Below are 17,018 nucleotides of genomic sequence, written 5' to 3' on the forward strand. Positions count from 1 at the left end.
TAGCAACCATAGTTTACTGCATTTCAACCATAATGTTTTTTTAAATTGGGGAGAGGAATCGGTGGTTCCCCCCCACCCTTTGACGCAGATGGTTTCTTCCGTTCTCCCGGATGGCTTAGGTTCCGCGCTCAGGAGTCACAAAGCGCGGGGTCACGTGGGCGGGCCGGTGCGCTTTGTGACGCCGCAGGCCCCGCCCTTCGGCCCGCCTATGCGCGCACGCCAGGCACGCCCCGCGCGCGCCGCCCGTGCAATCCCTGCTTAAGAGACCCCGGAGTGGGGCGCTCGCCCGAAGCCAGGCCGCGTCCGCCATAGTGCCTGGCTTGGAGGTGTCGCCGGCGCCTGGCGAGGGCCCGAGAGCGGCAGGGGGGCGAAACAAAAAGGGAGCCGGCGGAGCCCTCACCGTTGCCCGGCGGTTTCCGGGCCTAATCTTGCGGTACTGGGCCGAAAGGCGACGGGAGCGAAAGGCGAGAGAAGCGCGGAGCACTCGGCGAGAGGAAGCGTCAGGGAGCCTCGGCGGCGTCGCCAGGGTCAGCCGAAGCCCCCCGGCCGCTGGCTGGGGCCCGGGGTGGTGAGGAGGCGCTGCGAGGCCTAGCCGAGGCCTAGTACCGGCTTTGTGTCTGAGGCGGCGTTGGCGGCGGCGGCGGCGGCGGGGGGGAGGTGGAGCTGTGGGCGGCCTGCGGGAAGGCCTCTCCTCCGCCGACCGCGCGTTTCGGCCTAGGCCGCGGGGCCGCCCGTGGCCTCCAGGGAGCAGGCGAAAGGGGTCTGTGTGTGGTGGGGGCCTGGGCCTGGGGCAGTCGACGCCGGTCGTCCGGAAGCCAGGAGGAGGCGAGAGGCCGCTCGTGGACTCCGGGCCTAGGCCCTCTCCCCTCAACCTTCTCCCGGGGCCTGGGTCACCCCCGTCCACGGAGAGAGAGACCAACCGGGAGGTGCGGCCGCGCTATGGACCCCTGACCCCGCGGGGTCGTTCGGACTTTAACGTGTGGACTGACCGCTACTGACTGCACCGCCTGCCCCCGTCTCCTGCCGGCCCTTAGCATGAGCGAGGGGGACCCAGCGGGGTGACATTGTGCCCGTTGGCGGATTCTCGCTTGCCCCCTGCCCCGTCCTCGTCCGCCTCCTCCCACATGAAGCGATTCTGAATATCCGGGGGGGGGTGTTTCTGGATTATTGTTTTTACGAACCCCCGCTTGTGGTTGGGGGGGTTATTTAATCTGAGGCCTTAGGGTCCTTCGGTGTCTCTGAGTGTTCTGTGTGTGTACATATTTTGCTCTTAAGTTTATAAATATACATATATTGAGCGTGTCCACGTCTCCTCGCTGAACCTTAGGAATCCTTTGGCACCATGTCCTGTGTGCATTATAAATTTTCCTCTAAACTCAACTATGATACCGTCACCTTTGATGGGCTCCACATCTCCCTCTGCGACTTAAAGAAGCAGATTATGGGGAGAGAGAAGCTGAAAGCTGCCGACTGCGACCTGCAGATCACCAACGCGCAGACGAAAGAAGGTAAGAGCCACAGGGGCTCCAGATCCTCGCTGGTGGAAGAGAGATGCTGGTGGCGAGGTGCCTGGCAGGAGACTAACCGCCATGATGTCTCTTGTGGGACTGTTCGTTCAAACACTTTGGGGACGGCTTTCATTGATAGCCAAGGGTTGCAGCAGTCGGCCCTGGAGTTTGACTTATTTGATTTCTGCGTACTTGGATCATCTGGAACAGGCTGATCCCCAATCGTGCGAGTCTGATGATTCCTCCCAAATGATTTTTTAAAACGAGGATTTCCGTGGCACAGGATGGGGGTGTCGTCCAGGTTCTCTGAGTGCTTGCCCTGGGGCGTTTTCTAACCTGTTTTTCATCAGAAGGAGGGGAGGAGCGCATAAGCCAGGCTGCTTATTTGTTAAAGCAGCACTAGAGATACTTTTATAACTTTCTAACCTAACCACATTTGGGGGTTTAATGGCAAATTCTGTGTTCTCTTCTCCCTCCCCTGATTTATTTAGTTAGTTTTAATTTTTGGAGTTGCCTGCGTTGTGGCGAAAGATCCTCACTTTAATGTTGTAGAGGATTTAATCCAGCCGGTCTTTAATGTTGGAATTGCTTTTGGAACTTGGTATATTCCGGTGTGACCACTTTTGTCTTGTGTGTAAATTCCAGAATTAGTAATGCAGTAATTAGGTAGTTGAACTCTTAGTTCATCACATTACTCTTAAACTTTAGCAATTTCGTAAAGATCAAAAGTACAGGTTTTTCTTTTTTTCTTAAATAGTAATTGCTAGACTTTACATGATTATGTTGATACTAGCTAGGATACTGAAAAATAGTCGGCTGCTACCATATGAATAGCTTATTTATAGAAGCCACTCATTGGAATCTTTAAGTTCTTTCTCCTTTTTAAAAGCATTTTATATAATATTGAGAATGTAGCATAGGTATGAGAATGAGACAAAATGGCCTTTTCAGACTGTGGCTTTGAACTTGTTTTGGTTTCTTTTTCGCATTACTGTAATGCTGATGTGTAGTTTTTAGTAGGTCAGTCTTTTGAGTTTTACTGATGGGATGAGAAGTAAAGTGAAGTGCTAGTTAGAGTATTTCATTGATCACTAAATTTGGCTTAAGGTGGAACATGGGTTCTTTTCGTTGAAATTGGGGGGGGCCCCCACGTCTGGCATATAGTTTGGTAGGTAGAGTAACTCTTGTCATGTACAAGAGCTGTTTTCCATTTATCAGTACATCCAGACATAACTATAATTGTGTTATGTTAAGAAACAGTACTACTGGCATATCACAACTCAAAAATACTCAATAAGGAAGAACTTTATATACTCACTTGATAACACGTGAAAGAATAGTCTCCACTTTCCCCCCCTTTTTTCAGTGTATCAGACCTAAAGGACACTTCATGTGAGGCTTTGGTAATTGTAGTTATGTGGGAAAATTATTGGTGATCATGAACAGTTGAGAAACAGCTTTTAAAAATATTATTCAAGAAAATACCTTAAAGAAGATACTCTTTAAGGCCACAAAAGCATCCCTTAAGCATTATAGTCACGCTTAACAGAACAGATGGATTTATACGAATTTTAGGCCATCTTGATATGTGACATTTAATGAATGAGAGGAAAGAAAATATAAATGAAATTAGAGAATATTAAGGCAACTTTAATCACATACTACGCAATTTCATATTTTATTGGAGTATAACAGGATTTAATCATTTAAGGCTAGACTTTGTCCATCTTTTCCACCTAGTAATTGATAACAACTTTGTTAAACTGGAGTAAATTATTGTTGATGAAATTCTTGTCCATGAATCTAAGAGTTTTGTTATGTGTTGGGTTTTTTTCCCTAAGCCAGGAAATTATATGATACATTATTTTTACAAACGCTGAAAGCAGGGAAGTGCTTTGCCCAGCAGCATATTTTTTATGTATTTGTGAACTGTCATTATTGGAGAAAGCTTTGCTATTAGATTGGTTAAGAGAAGAGAAAATTTGTATCTTATGCAGTCCTCAAATTAGGAGAGAAAAAGGTATCTAGGCACTTAATGAGTTTTATGAGAAATAGCATCCAGTGTCACAAGGCAGCTGAGTAAGAATGCCACTTGGTTTTAGCACCGTCCAGTGAATTAAAGAGGACGGAATAAATATTTATAGCTTCGTAGTTAGGAGATTCCCTAGGAAAGAATGCCGAACTGGATCACTTTCGTTTGTTTGAATTAATATTTCTGTCATGTTTCTATAAAACATTACTTACAGTTTTGGAAATCTGTCCATGTTTAGGACTCTTTCATCTTAATTAGACTAAAATGCTTGGATCAGAATTTCATGTTTTAGATTTAAGAATTCTTCTTTATTTCTAGACTGTATTTCAAAATGAATCTCAAATTATCTTTTTTAATGTTTTTCCTGAATAAACTTGTTTTCCTAATTTTCTGCTTATTTGCAATCCCCCTCCGAAAAAAAAAACACACACACACACAACAAAACAACCTTTATCCTGAACTTAGTGTGAAAGATTTGGAAGCTGAGGATGAAGTATTTTCAAGACTGTTTCTCCATTTCTTAAATTCATCTTGTTTTTCATTTCATCCATAGTCTTCATGTTTTTGGATCCGAAATGACCGTGTTGCATAGAAAGGGTCTTTTGAAGCTAACAGGCTACTTATTAAGGAGGTATTTAAAGGGTAAGAAATCATCAGTGTAATTCAGGTACTTTAAAAGTTCAATTAGAAAGCATGTGGCATCAGGGCACCAGACTTTAAGCTTGACAGAGCACTGTGTTGATCAAATGAATAAGTTTTCTTGGAGAGCTCATGAACATATTTGCTATTTGTTCCCACAGTGAACTCTTTTGAGGGTTGTTACATAGGCAGAAGCTTAACTGTCCTGTGTTTGACACCAAGTTTTGGTTCCAGAATTTTTAAAAGATACCCCATCTCCCCTGCTCCCAGTTTTTCTTACTCAGAGCTTGCTTGGAATTTGGGACTATCCTGAACTATCCAAAAGATAATGATGGTAGTCTTACATTGGTAGTCTTACATTGGTATGCGAAATCTAGGAAATTGCATCACTCTAATTGGATACTTGTGAAGATACAGCTTACTACCTGAAATATATTGAAAAGAGCCCTTTCCTGAACAATTTAGTTTATAACAGGAAATAGTAATAGTGTGATTAAAAATAAGAGAGCTGATACATATATAAAAACTTAAAATGCTTACATATGTGATAAAATAATTAGAACAGTGGTAGTCAGCCCCTAGGTGCTGAGTAACGTTAGTGAATCAGGTAAACTCAGTGATCTTAAAAGAGTGAACCCTGATACCTGATTGTGTGATTAAGGGAGATGGGTACATTTTTACATCTGTCTCCCTGTAGTGGATTATTTTTCTTTTTGGTAATTTTACAAATTCTTTTCACAGCAAATCTTTTTTTTTAACCATAGTTGAATTCATTGGTCCAGCTTCTTTTTTAATTTCATTCTTAGAAAAGTATTGCAAGCAATAGTCCAAAGAGTAGAAAAATTATTCCTCCCTGTTTGTCTGCTGAGAAAGTGACATCCTTGTTCATCCAGCTGCTTAAGCCAGGAACCCAGGAATTCATGCCTGATTCCTCTTTCACCTTCATCTCTGCCCCCACATCCATCCGAAAGCCTTCGTTCTACCTCAAAACACTGACTCTTGATTTCTCTGTCACACTCCAGAACAGATCATTATTCTCTCTTACCTAAACTACGCAGCAATCTCCTTATTAGTCACCCTGTTTCTATTCTTGTTCCCATGCAGGTTCATTCTCCACTTAGATACCAGAGTTATCTTTGTTTTTAATATTGTTTTTAAAATTGTCATCATTTTTATTTAAAATCCTTCAGTGACTTCCTGTTGTACTTAGAAACAAAATATGAATCAGTATATATAATCTGTACCTTTCTACCTGTATTTCAAGTCATTCTTTCATTTTCATCAGCTCTTCTGGCCTTTTTGTGTCATTTTTTCACATGCTTTTCCCTCTATCCGAAACATTTTTTGTCCGCTGTTTTTGCACATCTTGCTGGCTTCTTAGTCTCACATGTCAGTTCCTCAGAGGGGCCTTCCTTGAATCAACATACTATCCAAAGTTGCATCCACTTTTAATTCTTTATTACAAAGCCCTTTATTCTGTATTTGAAATGTGTCATATTTTAATTTTTACTGTGTCTTCCCCAGTAATCCTGTATTTAGGGCCTAGGAGAGAGAGAATGTTTGCATTCTAAATAACAGCTTTTTCTCATATAGTTCAGATGTTCTGCATTACTGGCTAAATAGAGAATGACTTAGTCTTGCTGAGATTTGGGGTTCCACAAAACTAGAGGTGCCAGAGCCAAGAACCTGCTGACACTATTGGGTGTCCTTTTAAGAGAAACCCCTTATGGCTTTGGATATTTGTTCTGACAGTTTCAGTAATCTGGATGCAAGGAGCATGTAGTTATTAATGCTCCTTTATATATATTTAAGATTATTTCCCGTAACATTTATGTCTGGTTGAAGTTTTCTAATTCTTGAGGACTATGACTTATCCAAATCCCAAATAGAAATTCAAATCTTTATCTTTTATTTACAGAATATACTGATGATAATGCTCTAATTCCTAAGAATTCATCTGTAATTGTTAGAAGAATTCCTATTGGAGGTGTTAAATCTACAAGCAAGACATATGTTATGTAAGTATTTATTAAATCCCATGTTTAAGTTCTCAAAATAGACGTTTTTTGTGAGAAAGAACAAGTATATTTTAGAACTGAACTCATTACTTTACCCTAATGAGTATGTCTTCTTAATCCTTAAAATTATGAGGATGAGTTTGTTTTTTCCTGATTTCTTCCCCCAGCTAACTTAACTTCTAGTTAGGAGTAAGAGCTATTAGAAAGATTTTTTGCTCTGTATAGGTAATATTTACAAAGACAAGAAAACGATGTTCAAATTAGTGAATAAATATTACTGAACCCTTCTTTGGTTTTTATTTGCCTGTACACTTTTTCCCCCTACCATTTTTTCACTACAGAAATGTACGTTAAGTGTCTTAAGAGATCTGTCCTAAATATTTTGTCAGCATCAAGAGTATTCAGTAATGCTAACATTTGTTCCTAATCAGTACGGGGCTTTTGTTGGGAAGCTGTAGCGCTTAGGATTTACGACCACAGACACTGGAATCAGGCTTAGGTTTGACTCCATTTACTCCGTTTACTGTATTTGGGTAAGTTACCTAAAGTCTGTGACTCAGATTCCTCAAAATAAAATAGGGATATGAGTATTTAACTCCAGGGAGTTGTAGGAATTAAATAGTGCCTGGCACATGGTAAATGCCCTTTATTGGAGTAAGAATGCGGTACTATCTTAGGAGTGGTCTAGAGCTTAAGAAATTCACTAAAGGGGCAGGATTAAAACTTTATATCTAATCTTCTCTGCTTTCTTGAAATTTCAATGGTGATAACAGTTATAATATGTGAAAAGGGTAGCAACTTGAGCTATTTAAAGTGTAGAGATTTTTACTTAAAGGTGAGGTAGCCTTACTTGAAATTCTGGCAATTTCTGCTTTTGGTCAATGAAACATTGTGGAATTTGCCAGTCCTAGGAAATGGAATGTGTTCTTGGAATTGAGGGAAAATAGTCATTTCCTGGAGCTTTACTTCATGTGGACAAGTTTTCTAAGAATATTCTCATTAGTTTAGTGTAAAGTTATATTCCATATGTTAACGTTTGGAGGTTCTTTTGTGTAATATCTTCTGTATAGCAACAACTTAAAAAGCTGAATACTTTTTTTTTTTCCTGTAAATACCAAGTGAACTATGTGCCTTTAACTTTACATAATTTTGAGACATTGTAAGAGAAGAATTAATTCCTAGAATCTAGTGTGAAGTTATTCCTTAATTTACCAAGTGCTTTTTAAAAATAGCAAACGTTTGATTTCAGTAGATTGTTTTGATATTCAGAGACTTTGGGGAGAGAATAGTTCAAAGTATCAATACTAGGGAAAATAGTTGCCCCTTAAAGAATTAAATGTGAATTCACTATGTATATGATTTCCTTTGTAATATACTTGCCTCGTGAAGTGCCTTTGAATTTGTTGAGCAAATACTAGTAAATGAAAACTTCATTTTTATCTCAGGACTTTCAAATCATGCACAAATTTAGAAACTCCATTCATACGCTGTCTGACATTTCTTTGTAGTCAGGATAGCATAAACTTAAAACTAAAACTAAGCCTTTAAAGGCTGTATTTTAGCAACTTGACCCTTGTCCCCTTTTCTGTGTGGACTTTTAAAGGAGTTTCTCCTTGAGCTTATTTGTGTATGTATTTTAAAAATCAATTTGTTCAGTTCTCCATAACCAACTTACTTAACTTATTCTTTTAACCAAAATACTCTGTCAGACTGTTGATTTTTTTGGAACTTAGAATTCTTATTTAGTCTTTGGTCATTGTCTTGAGACTTTTTTAAAAAATTAAACTGCCAACCTGTCTTTCTGGATTTGAAATTTAGTTTTTGGAGCACAGCAATTTCTCAGAGATCCAAATTAAAAAATGTTAACAGCAGTGGTCTTGCTTTAAGGAAATCCGATGTATGAAAATTCATGTCTGTACCTATTAAGAAACTGAGGAATAATATTATTGTTCAATCTATTAAGAAATAACGACAAAGTTTCTTAAATAACAAAATCCTCATACTACCTTTCAGAAAACATTTATTGTATAAGTGGCAAGATAACACACCTATTCTAGAATTCCCCAGTATGGATTTTTTTTTTTTAAAACCAGAAATGCATCTTAAACTGTTCAAAGGTAGTAAAGATTAATCAAGGTAGTGTGTTTATTACTTCTGAAATTGGCTGATTTTAAATCTTTATGCCAAGGAAAAATTGTGTTCCTAAAAATGTGTGATTAGAGAGATGTTTTTAATCACAAAAATTCATTAATAGCTATTCACAGAGAGCTAATGCTGTTTTTCTTTTTGTCGTTTTAGAAGTCGAACTGAACCAGTGATGGGAACTTCAAAAGCAGTATGTAAAAACACAATCTCACACTTTTTCTACACATTGCTTTTTACCTTTATAATGTAGCAGTGAAGTAAATCATTTTAGAACTTAATATCCAACTGATCATAGTACATATTGTAAATAAAATGTATTTGATGACAGCTCAGTTGAATATGGATATATGTGGCATAATTTGCACACTTTATTTTGTAGAAATGGGTAGTTTGTGCCCAAAAAAACACTGTTTCATATTAAATATGATAGCATTCTTCCTGTATGACGCTGTGTTGTACAGTTAATGTATGATCTTTTTTTAGATCATGTAGGTTTTACACTAATGAACATGGTAACATGTTCTACATCTGTCTGTCTATAGTTAGTATTTTGTATGTATGTACAGGCTGTTGTGTGCTTTTTGTTTCTTGCAATAAAAAATGTTTGGAGTGTATATTTTGCCATTTTCACGTTGTATCACTTAGTTTTTTTTTTTTTTTGGTTTTTGTTTTTTTTTGGTTTTTGTTTTTTTTTCTGCCTGATTGATGGCTTTGAAAAATGCATTAGCAACATCCAAAGCATATATTTAAGGTTTGATGCTTTCTCCAATTTCAGACACGTCATAGAAAAGAGCTTTCCAGAGACCATTGATGCAGCTTTTATTATTTAGTTTTGCTTTATTTGGCAATTTTGAGCTCCTATTCTTTGTTTATATCTGTACTGTAAAGTGAAACCTGGAATTGGGCCCCCTACAAGTATATCAGTGTCTCGTCAATGATTTTGATGATTTTATACAATTGAGTACATCGTTCTCAAGTTTTAACAGAGGTCTTCTACTTCTCTAGTCTGCTCAGTTGTCCAAATTAAAATATTTCCTCTTTCTCATAAGATGTTAAAATGCTGCATTAATTGTAAGCCAGCTGAAAGCTGTAGCTTATCAAAGGTAACTCCCCTTAACCAGGGTAACATCTTAATAACCTTAAGTATGACACCATTTTGACTTTGAGCTTTTAAGTAAAAGGTAGCAGCATTCCTAAGTTGTGGGGTGAAACATCCATTTCAGAACAGAGATCTGTAGTAATTGGGTTCTGTAAAACTTGATGGTTCTCTAAACATTTGACTGCTCAGGCTTGATTTGTACACAATACAAGATGTCTGAAATCTTCACGTAGAATTTAAGGGTATTGCTTGCTGTTTCAACTTTATCCTTTTAAAATGCTACTGATCTTTTAATTGTGTATCAGGCATTTCACTAACCTTGGATCATTGGATCTTAAACATGATAACGTAGAGTATCTGAACTTTGGACTTGTTCTCTAAAGTATATGGCCTTTAGTTCTCATGGAACTAAATATAGTGATTCAAAAATCACAGCTCTTAGTGTTTTGGTTTTTTTTTTTTTCCCCTCTTTGGGGTATTTGGGGTTTTTTTGGGGGGGTGGTTTTTGTTTTTTTTTTAAAGCGTAATGCTGTAAAGACTGTCCACAGTTTCTGTTTTGCTGGTGATTGGTTTAAAACTGATTTTTATGTATCCAAATGCTAGCACAAATCAGATTGACTATACTGGTGACTGTAGTAGTTAATGTAACACATTTTGTATAAAGTACATTTTATATAGTATTTAAACTAATTCAGATGAAGTTTTATTTCTTGAAAACAATTATTTCCTTTTTGTTTATTAGCATGTGTATAAACACAGATCACATGTTCATAAATAAAGTTAACGTTCTTTTAGCCTTGTGTGTTCCCTGGCATGTCTGTATTACACTTACAAGAAGCAGTTTATTTTATGCTTATTTAGGTTTCTCTTTTCTTTCTTCTTTTTTTAAAAAATAACTTTAAAAGTGGCTTTGATTTTTAGGTAGAATAATTTTAAGTGGAGATATTAGGTAACTTAATATCCCCATCATTTATTTGCTTGGGGTACATTTGCTGACATTTAAGATTTGAGAGAATATATTCATAAAGTGTAATTAGTGCCCATCTTAGGAGACTTACGTGTATTGTGCAAATTCACAAAAGCCAATTAAGACAGAATCACTAAACCAGATTTTTAAATTCTAATTAGTAAAAGTAAATGTATGTACACTTTTGATAATTTAAGCCAGCTCTAATCAAGGATGACTGTTTCTATCTATATTCCACAACTTTTGTTTGTAGTCATCCTTCTATGTTGGTACTCCAAAGCTGCGGGTTCTTCCTGCTTACATTTTGTAAGATCCTTTAATTTCAAGCAAATATAGTTGGCATAAAAGATTTCAGATTCTTGCTTTCAGATGCAAGACCACAAATTAGATGTGAGAATGTGGGTTAATTTTGATGTCTACGGTGTGCATTAATCAGTGTTTTTGGAGACTACTTTTTTTAAGTAGTGGTTTTTTTTAAATCTGAAAGTTACTGTATTTATTGATGTTTAGTACGTATAAATTCCTAGTTTCTAAAGCATTTCTTGTCAGCATTTTACACTTATTTCTTAGTACCTTGCTATATGTAGAAAACAATTGGATGCCTTTCTAAATTTGTGGTAAATTTGACTTGTGTATTATAAGGTATTAAAGTGTTATAGGGATTACTTGGTGGAAAAAAGTGATTTAGATGGTGTTGAATATCTGAAACCACTTTTAACCAGATAAATATACACTACTAATAACAAGTTGGCAGAAATCTAAAAGGAAGGATAGGAAAGCCCAGCATAGTAACAAAAAGACAGCTATATCTTAGGAGTGGGAAGAACAAAAAAATGTTAGTTTTTTAGTTCCAGCAATAAAAAAGGGTGATATAACTGATTGCTTTCTTTCTAAGGAAATGATCAGTATGCATATTCTAGACAGTAATAGGCTATTTTTAAAGACTATTAATTTCATTGATTGACAGCAGTTTGTTCAGTCCTTGTTTCTTAAAATTCAGGTAATTCCTGGTTGATATATCAATAAAATATTACCCTCTTCAAAATAGATTGAATAGGTCAGAATTTGTTGTGGATAAAAATAGTCTATTTATGTGTTCTTTCAATTTTTCTTTTTTAAATTTACCTCCTGAGATACTCGTTCTTTAAGGAAAGAACACTTCAAAGCTGCACAAGAGTGAGAACCCACTGGTGGGTTATATGGCTAGGATTGTATGTGGGATTAGTGCATTATGGACTCTGTAGTCCCTCAATGTGGAGCTAAGAACCTTTTGTTTAAATAAACATCCCAGTAATAATATCCATCAAACTAACTTTTAAAACTCTTAAGATATTTATAAGATGTATTTTAAATTTAGCCAACATCAGTTTGTTTCCATTTATTGAATTACTGCTGTGGTGGGCATTGGGCTAAGAACTTCATATCGAAACTGATTACATTTCTGTTTGGGGCTGTAAGTCATGCTGCTTTTATTTTAATACTCTTAGTTCTCTGTAATACTTGAAAAATACATGATGAAGACGCACTTTTTTTTCTTTGATGCAGACATCTTGTTACATTCTCTCCATTTTAAAGAAGAGTTCTGACCAATAATGCATGAGAAATTTGTAACATGTTGAATAAGCAGCCCACTTACTCCATAGGAAGCTAATAATGTTTTCATTTTGGTACACTTGTAGGGAAATCATATCTTTAGACTTACATGCCGAAGGTGTGTGCGTACACACATACATAAACATTTTTTTAAAACTGATATTAACATATTCAGGGGAACAATAATGAAGAAGTTTCAAATGTCACATTTGAATTTTTTTTTTTAAAGCCCTTTTATATCCATGTTTAATACTTGCTCTGTTTGATTAAATTAACTTTCTTTTCTCTGCATATTAAAGTCCATTCTGTAACTGCTCTGTTTGCCCTGCCCCGGGGTACCTTTTGTTTCCCTTTATTTGGCTTAACATCTTTGCCCTGATAAAGCTGTGGTTTCTTTGGCGAGATTAGCTATTGTTACTCTTTGTATGGGAGAATAAATGAACTTATTCAGACTGAGCAGTACATACTCAAAGAAGAAAAAAGTAGCAATTATCTGGGACCTGTTTTATTAAAGCAATTATCTGAGCCTTTAAAGAGCTGCTTGTTTTTACAGTGTTATATAATGGCATTACAGGAAAGTTCGAAAGATTTCTTATTCTCTCTTCTAGTGTACATTGTCTTGAGCATTATCAAATTTAGAGACCATTGATAGACATGGGACTCTTACTTAGTATTAAACCACCACTCTGAACAGATTTCCTATGTGATATAGTTTTCTTTACCCTGTTTTCTCATTGTAATTGAGTCCCTATCAACGGTTAGCCTTTATTTACTGTATGTGGGATGTGTGGAGAAGGATAAGTGGGGTGAGTTACATTTCAGCTTTAAAACAAGATAACATTCTTTAGAAAACGTCTAAGAAAAATGCCCAGTATTTGAACATTAAGTGGCAGTAGGGACTAAATGATCACTTTCAGATGTTTTCAGTGTGGAACTTGAATGTGTGTTTAATTTTTTGTGAACAGATTGATGACTCTTCTGCGTCTATTTCTCTGGCCCAGCTTACGAAGGTATATATATATATATTCTTGAAAATATAAATCTTTTTCTAACATCGTATTTTTTTTTTTTTGTTTAATGTGGAACAATGTTTTAAGAGGGGTTGGGGGAGGAGATATTTTGCAGACACATTGTACATACTATTACTATCCTGTAAAGAGTAGTTGCTGTTTTGAGAAGATAGGGGGAGTATTTTGAAATCAGCTTCACCATAATGTTGGAGTATTGTTCATCTTCAAGACAGAAGAAACATATGAAGCTACACTTACTCGCTTTTTTCCCTCATACATTTTGTTTAATTATACATTGGAAACTAACAAATTTCTGGAGGAATTCCCTGGTTTTGGCTGTAAATTATGTGGACTTTACGCAGCCAAAATAGAAGCTTTCCTTTACATGGACGATTGCGTGGTTATTTCTTGAATATTTGAATTGATCCCTTGAAGGTCAACATTTTAAATGTGATACAATTGTTTCTTTATGCTATAGACTTGTAGTCTGTCTGCATTAGAAAAAGTTTTATTTAAACAACCTAATTTGTTTGAACACAGACTACATGAATTGTGTAAATGTATAAAGTTGTTTGCAGGAATATACCAATGTGTATGTTTGGCAGAGGGGAAAATTGTTACCTCCTGAAATCATTGTATATGCCATGTTTTGCGATAAGATTGCTTGCAATTTTCTGCTCAACAATGTGTACCTTTTGTTTGGGAAAGCACTAGTGATGGATTAATTTTTAAAACAATAGACTTAGTTTGCAAATTGTGCCTTTAGGGGAAAAAAGGCAAATATTACAGATCAGGCAGATTTTTGAGGGCCAAGAAGGAAGTTCTCCAGTTTTCCGAAAATCATTTTTTCCCTGCTATCAGAAATGTAAAACCAAATTTAGCAACCAAGGTTAATGAGTTAGATGAGTTTTCCATTAGTGCTGTCCCTATCTTGTCTTTGGCTTTGTTACAGGTTTTGTCCTTATCCCCTAGAATGTATCCCCCAAAATGTCCTAGTAACAAATACAGCTTTTTAAGCTCCTGTTGTGGGAAAAGTAAACATTAAAGTTGATGATTCTAGAACATGAAGTGGGCTAAAACCAATCTCTATAATTTTTTTAATGCAAAGTGGTTTAGCATAGAGTTAACATCTTTAGCAACTTATAGTTCACTGTTTTAATTCATGTGTACTGTAAGGACCATATTTGAGTTTTGGTTTATTCCTACCATTGTTTCTTTGTGGGAAGCAGTTGCGGAGTTTTGGAGGTTTGGGGGATTTTTTTTTTTTTTTTTTTTTTTAAACTATTTGTAAGTTACTGTTTGGGTTCAAACAAATTAGTTGTTCAACATCTGTAATCCAGTTTTCTGTAAATGTTGCTGTTGTTCTAAGCTCTGTTAATGTTAAGCATTCTTTGTATATAAAATTACAATAAAGTGTTAAAACTGGTTGCTTGTTTTGTGGATGAATGTAAAGCTAAAACCTAATGAATGGCTGATGTGAGTGCTAGATGCTTGAAGATTCAAGTTATTAGGACTCACTCCCTTAGACCCTGCTTATATCTAGACTATTGTATGTAATACCTTAAAGATAAAGTTCATAAATCTTTGGAGAGTTGGATTTAAAATTTGAATGCTCAGTGCATGTGCTTTGCACTTAGTTTGAAATTTGACACCACTACCTAAAGAGCCTTCTGACTTCTAGTATCTGCTGCATAATATGTTCAATTGTTCTACCCCCAACCCTACCTCCAAGTTATATGCTTGACATTTGATGCTTAATGCTGTGACACTTGAACTATTTTTAAGACTTAGAAACATCAAGTGTTTCTCTCCTAGCTTAATCTCAGTTTTTAACTCTTAGAAGAGTAGTATGCAAATCTTAAATGTAAGGTACAAACAGGGTCTAAGGTTTGAGTGCCCCCAGAAAGACTTTCCTCAGCACCGTAGACACCCAAACATCATGTAATGACCTAACGAACTCCCAGTGCCTCTTCTAGGTTATATTTGTAAATAACTGTTTTTATGCAAGATTAGATACTGCTCTTTACAGGATGAGTGGTGTTGTCTTTGGCTGTGTGGTCTTAAATGTGTTTCTAATGTGTGTGTCAAATAATTACCTGTTAAACAGACTGCCAATCTGGCTGAAGCCAATGCTTCTGAAGAAGATAAAATTAAAGCAATGATGTCGCAATCTGGCCATGAATACGACCCAGTCAAGTAAGTTCATAAATACTTTATACTAATAAGGTACTTTGGGGTGGGGTCTCCTCCCCCCATATCAAAAGCATTTTTTTCAAGTCTTTGTGTACATGTAATTTTTTTTTCCCCTTTCAGTTACATGAAGAAACCTCTAGGTCCACCACCTCCATCTTATACTTGTTTCCGTTGCGGTAAACCTGGCCATTATATTAAGAATTGCCCAACAAATGGGGTAAGTTCAAAGTAGAAGCTGTGATACACCTTATCTTTCTTAAAAATTTTTCTTAGCCATATTATTTTTCTTGGTAAATACTGCCTTCTCTATTACAATGGCAAATGAGCTTAGCTTTTAGAGCCAAACTGCCAGGCTTCAAATCTTGACACTGCCACTGAATGAGCAAGTTACGTGATTTCTCCAAGCCTGTTATTTCTTCTCTGTGAAATGGAGGTGATAATAGTACTTACCTCACATGGCTGTTGTGAGGGTTAAATGAGATCATATATGATGTTAGCACTGCGTGTTAGCTAATATTAAATAAAGGTAACTGCTTTTTCTCTTCCTCCTCTCTCCTTTCCCATACATATAGGATAAGAACTTTGAATCTGGTCCTAGGATTAAAAAGAGCACTGGAATTCCCAGAAGCTTTATGATGGAGGTGAAAGATCCTAACATGAAAGGTGCAATGCTTACCAACACTGGAAAATATGCAATACCAACTATAGATGCGTAAGTATTCAAATTAGGTATGATCTATGGAGACTACAGTCAGTCCAGGTGATAGTGTTTTATTTAATCTTGGGCTTGTAAGTTGGCTACTTGGATTCCTTATGAACGTTGTATACCAAGACTTAGTCTCAACATGTTGCATTTCTGTGTTAAGAATGAGAGGCTGCAGTCTGCTCCATTTAAAGCAAATTTAAAATGGATTTGGGGTTTTTTGCTGCCAGTGAGTGCCACTTCCCTTGTGGTCTTCTAATTTTTCTTTTTCTGTCATTCCCTGCTTTCTTCCTCATTCACATACATACTCCCACATAGTCTCATATGCTGTTTGCATCCTTTAAAAGAACAAGACAAGTATCTTAAACTTTCTGAGAAACAGGAGGCTTAAGAATAAAAGTTCTGCAAGATATCAAGGCAAATTTAAGTGCCAAGATTAAAGGAAATGCTGAGGTATCTTGAATAAGTTTGGATATACTGTGTGAGTCTTAAGATTCTGAAGTGTGGTTTATTTTATAAACCATTAGTTCAGATCAGCTATAGCTCTATAAGCTATACCTTAATGCTTATTTTTAATGTGTTTTCAGATTTTATTTTATGAGCCAATTTTTAATGAAATGAATAGACAGTAAACCTAGAGGCATAGTTCAACTAGATAACTTCCCATTTTATCTGCTTTTATTCATACATTTAATTACCTTTTTGATTACCGTCAACAGTTGTAAACTCTCACAATATAAAACAATATTAAGTGTTCTTTGGAATATGGTTGGCTAACTTAATCGTGCATAAGAATCTCTTACAAAACTGTGTTAAACAACCTGGGTGCCCTGCCCCGCCCCCAGGGGTTATATGATGAGACTCTGAGTCTGCCTTTTTTAACAAGTCCTCGAGGAGATTATGAGTTTAGGGGATCCTTAGGGCATACCTTGAGAAACATCAATTTAGAGAATAGATGTCCATGGTCTTAGTGACAAAATGTATATTAAGAACAGTTTTCCTCAGCTTCATGCTATATTGTCAGATGTGGTGAGCAGGTAAGGACGATGAAAATGGCTATGCTTACAGAATGATACTGAAAAAAGATTGTGTTTTTGAGTCGGTAAATACA

The 17,018-nt window shown here is 36.8% G+C and overlaps 1 protein-coding gene across 2 annotated transcripts in view; it reads left to right on the forward strand.

The window, feature by feature from the left end:
* Nucleotides 1–270: 270 nt before the first annotated feature.
* The window catches only part of RBBP6 (RB binding protein 6, ubiquitin ligase), a 32,137-nt gene continuing 15,389 nt past the window's right edge, over nucleotides 271–17,018 (forward strand). Inside the window, exons 1-7 of one of the 2 annotated variants that reach the window (XM_036824447.1) lie at nucleotides 271–1,508; nucleotides 6,098–6,197; nucleotides 8,496–8,532; nucleotides 12,967–13,011; nucleotides 15,119–15,207; nucleotides 15,325–15,421; nucleotides 15,777–15,916. In XM_036824447.1, the coding sequence (XP_036680342.1) occupies nucleotides 1,343–1,508; nucleotides 6,098–6,197; nucleotides 8,496–8,532; nucleotides 12,967–13,011; nucleotides 15,119–15,207; nucleotides 15,325–15,421; nucleotides 15,777–15,916 (674 nt within the window). In that variant the 5' untranslated portion in view covers nucleotides 271–1,342. The remainder of the gene's footprint in view (nucleotides 1,509–6,097; nucleotides 6,198–8,495; nucleotides 8,533–12,966; nucleotides 13,012–15,118; nucleotides 15,208–15,324; nucleotides 15,422–15,776; nucleotides 15,917–17,018) is intronic. The other variant, XM_036824448.1, reaches the window with a different exon arrangement.

Source organism: Balaenoptera musculus, chromosome 15 (assembly GCF_009873245.2).
Source record: "Balaenoptera musculus isolate JJ_BM4_2016_0621 chromosome 15, mBalMus1.pri.v3, whole genome shotgun sequence".
NCBI classification, from domain to species: Eukaryota; Metazoa; Chordata; class Mammalia; order Artiodactyla; family Balaenopteridae; genus Balaenoptera; species Balaenoptera musculus.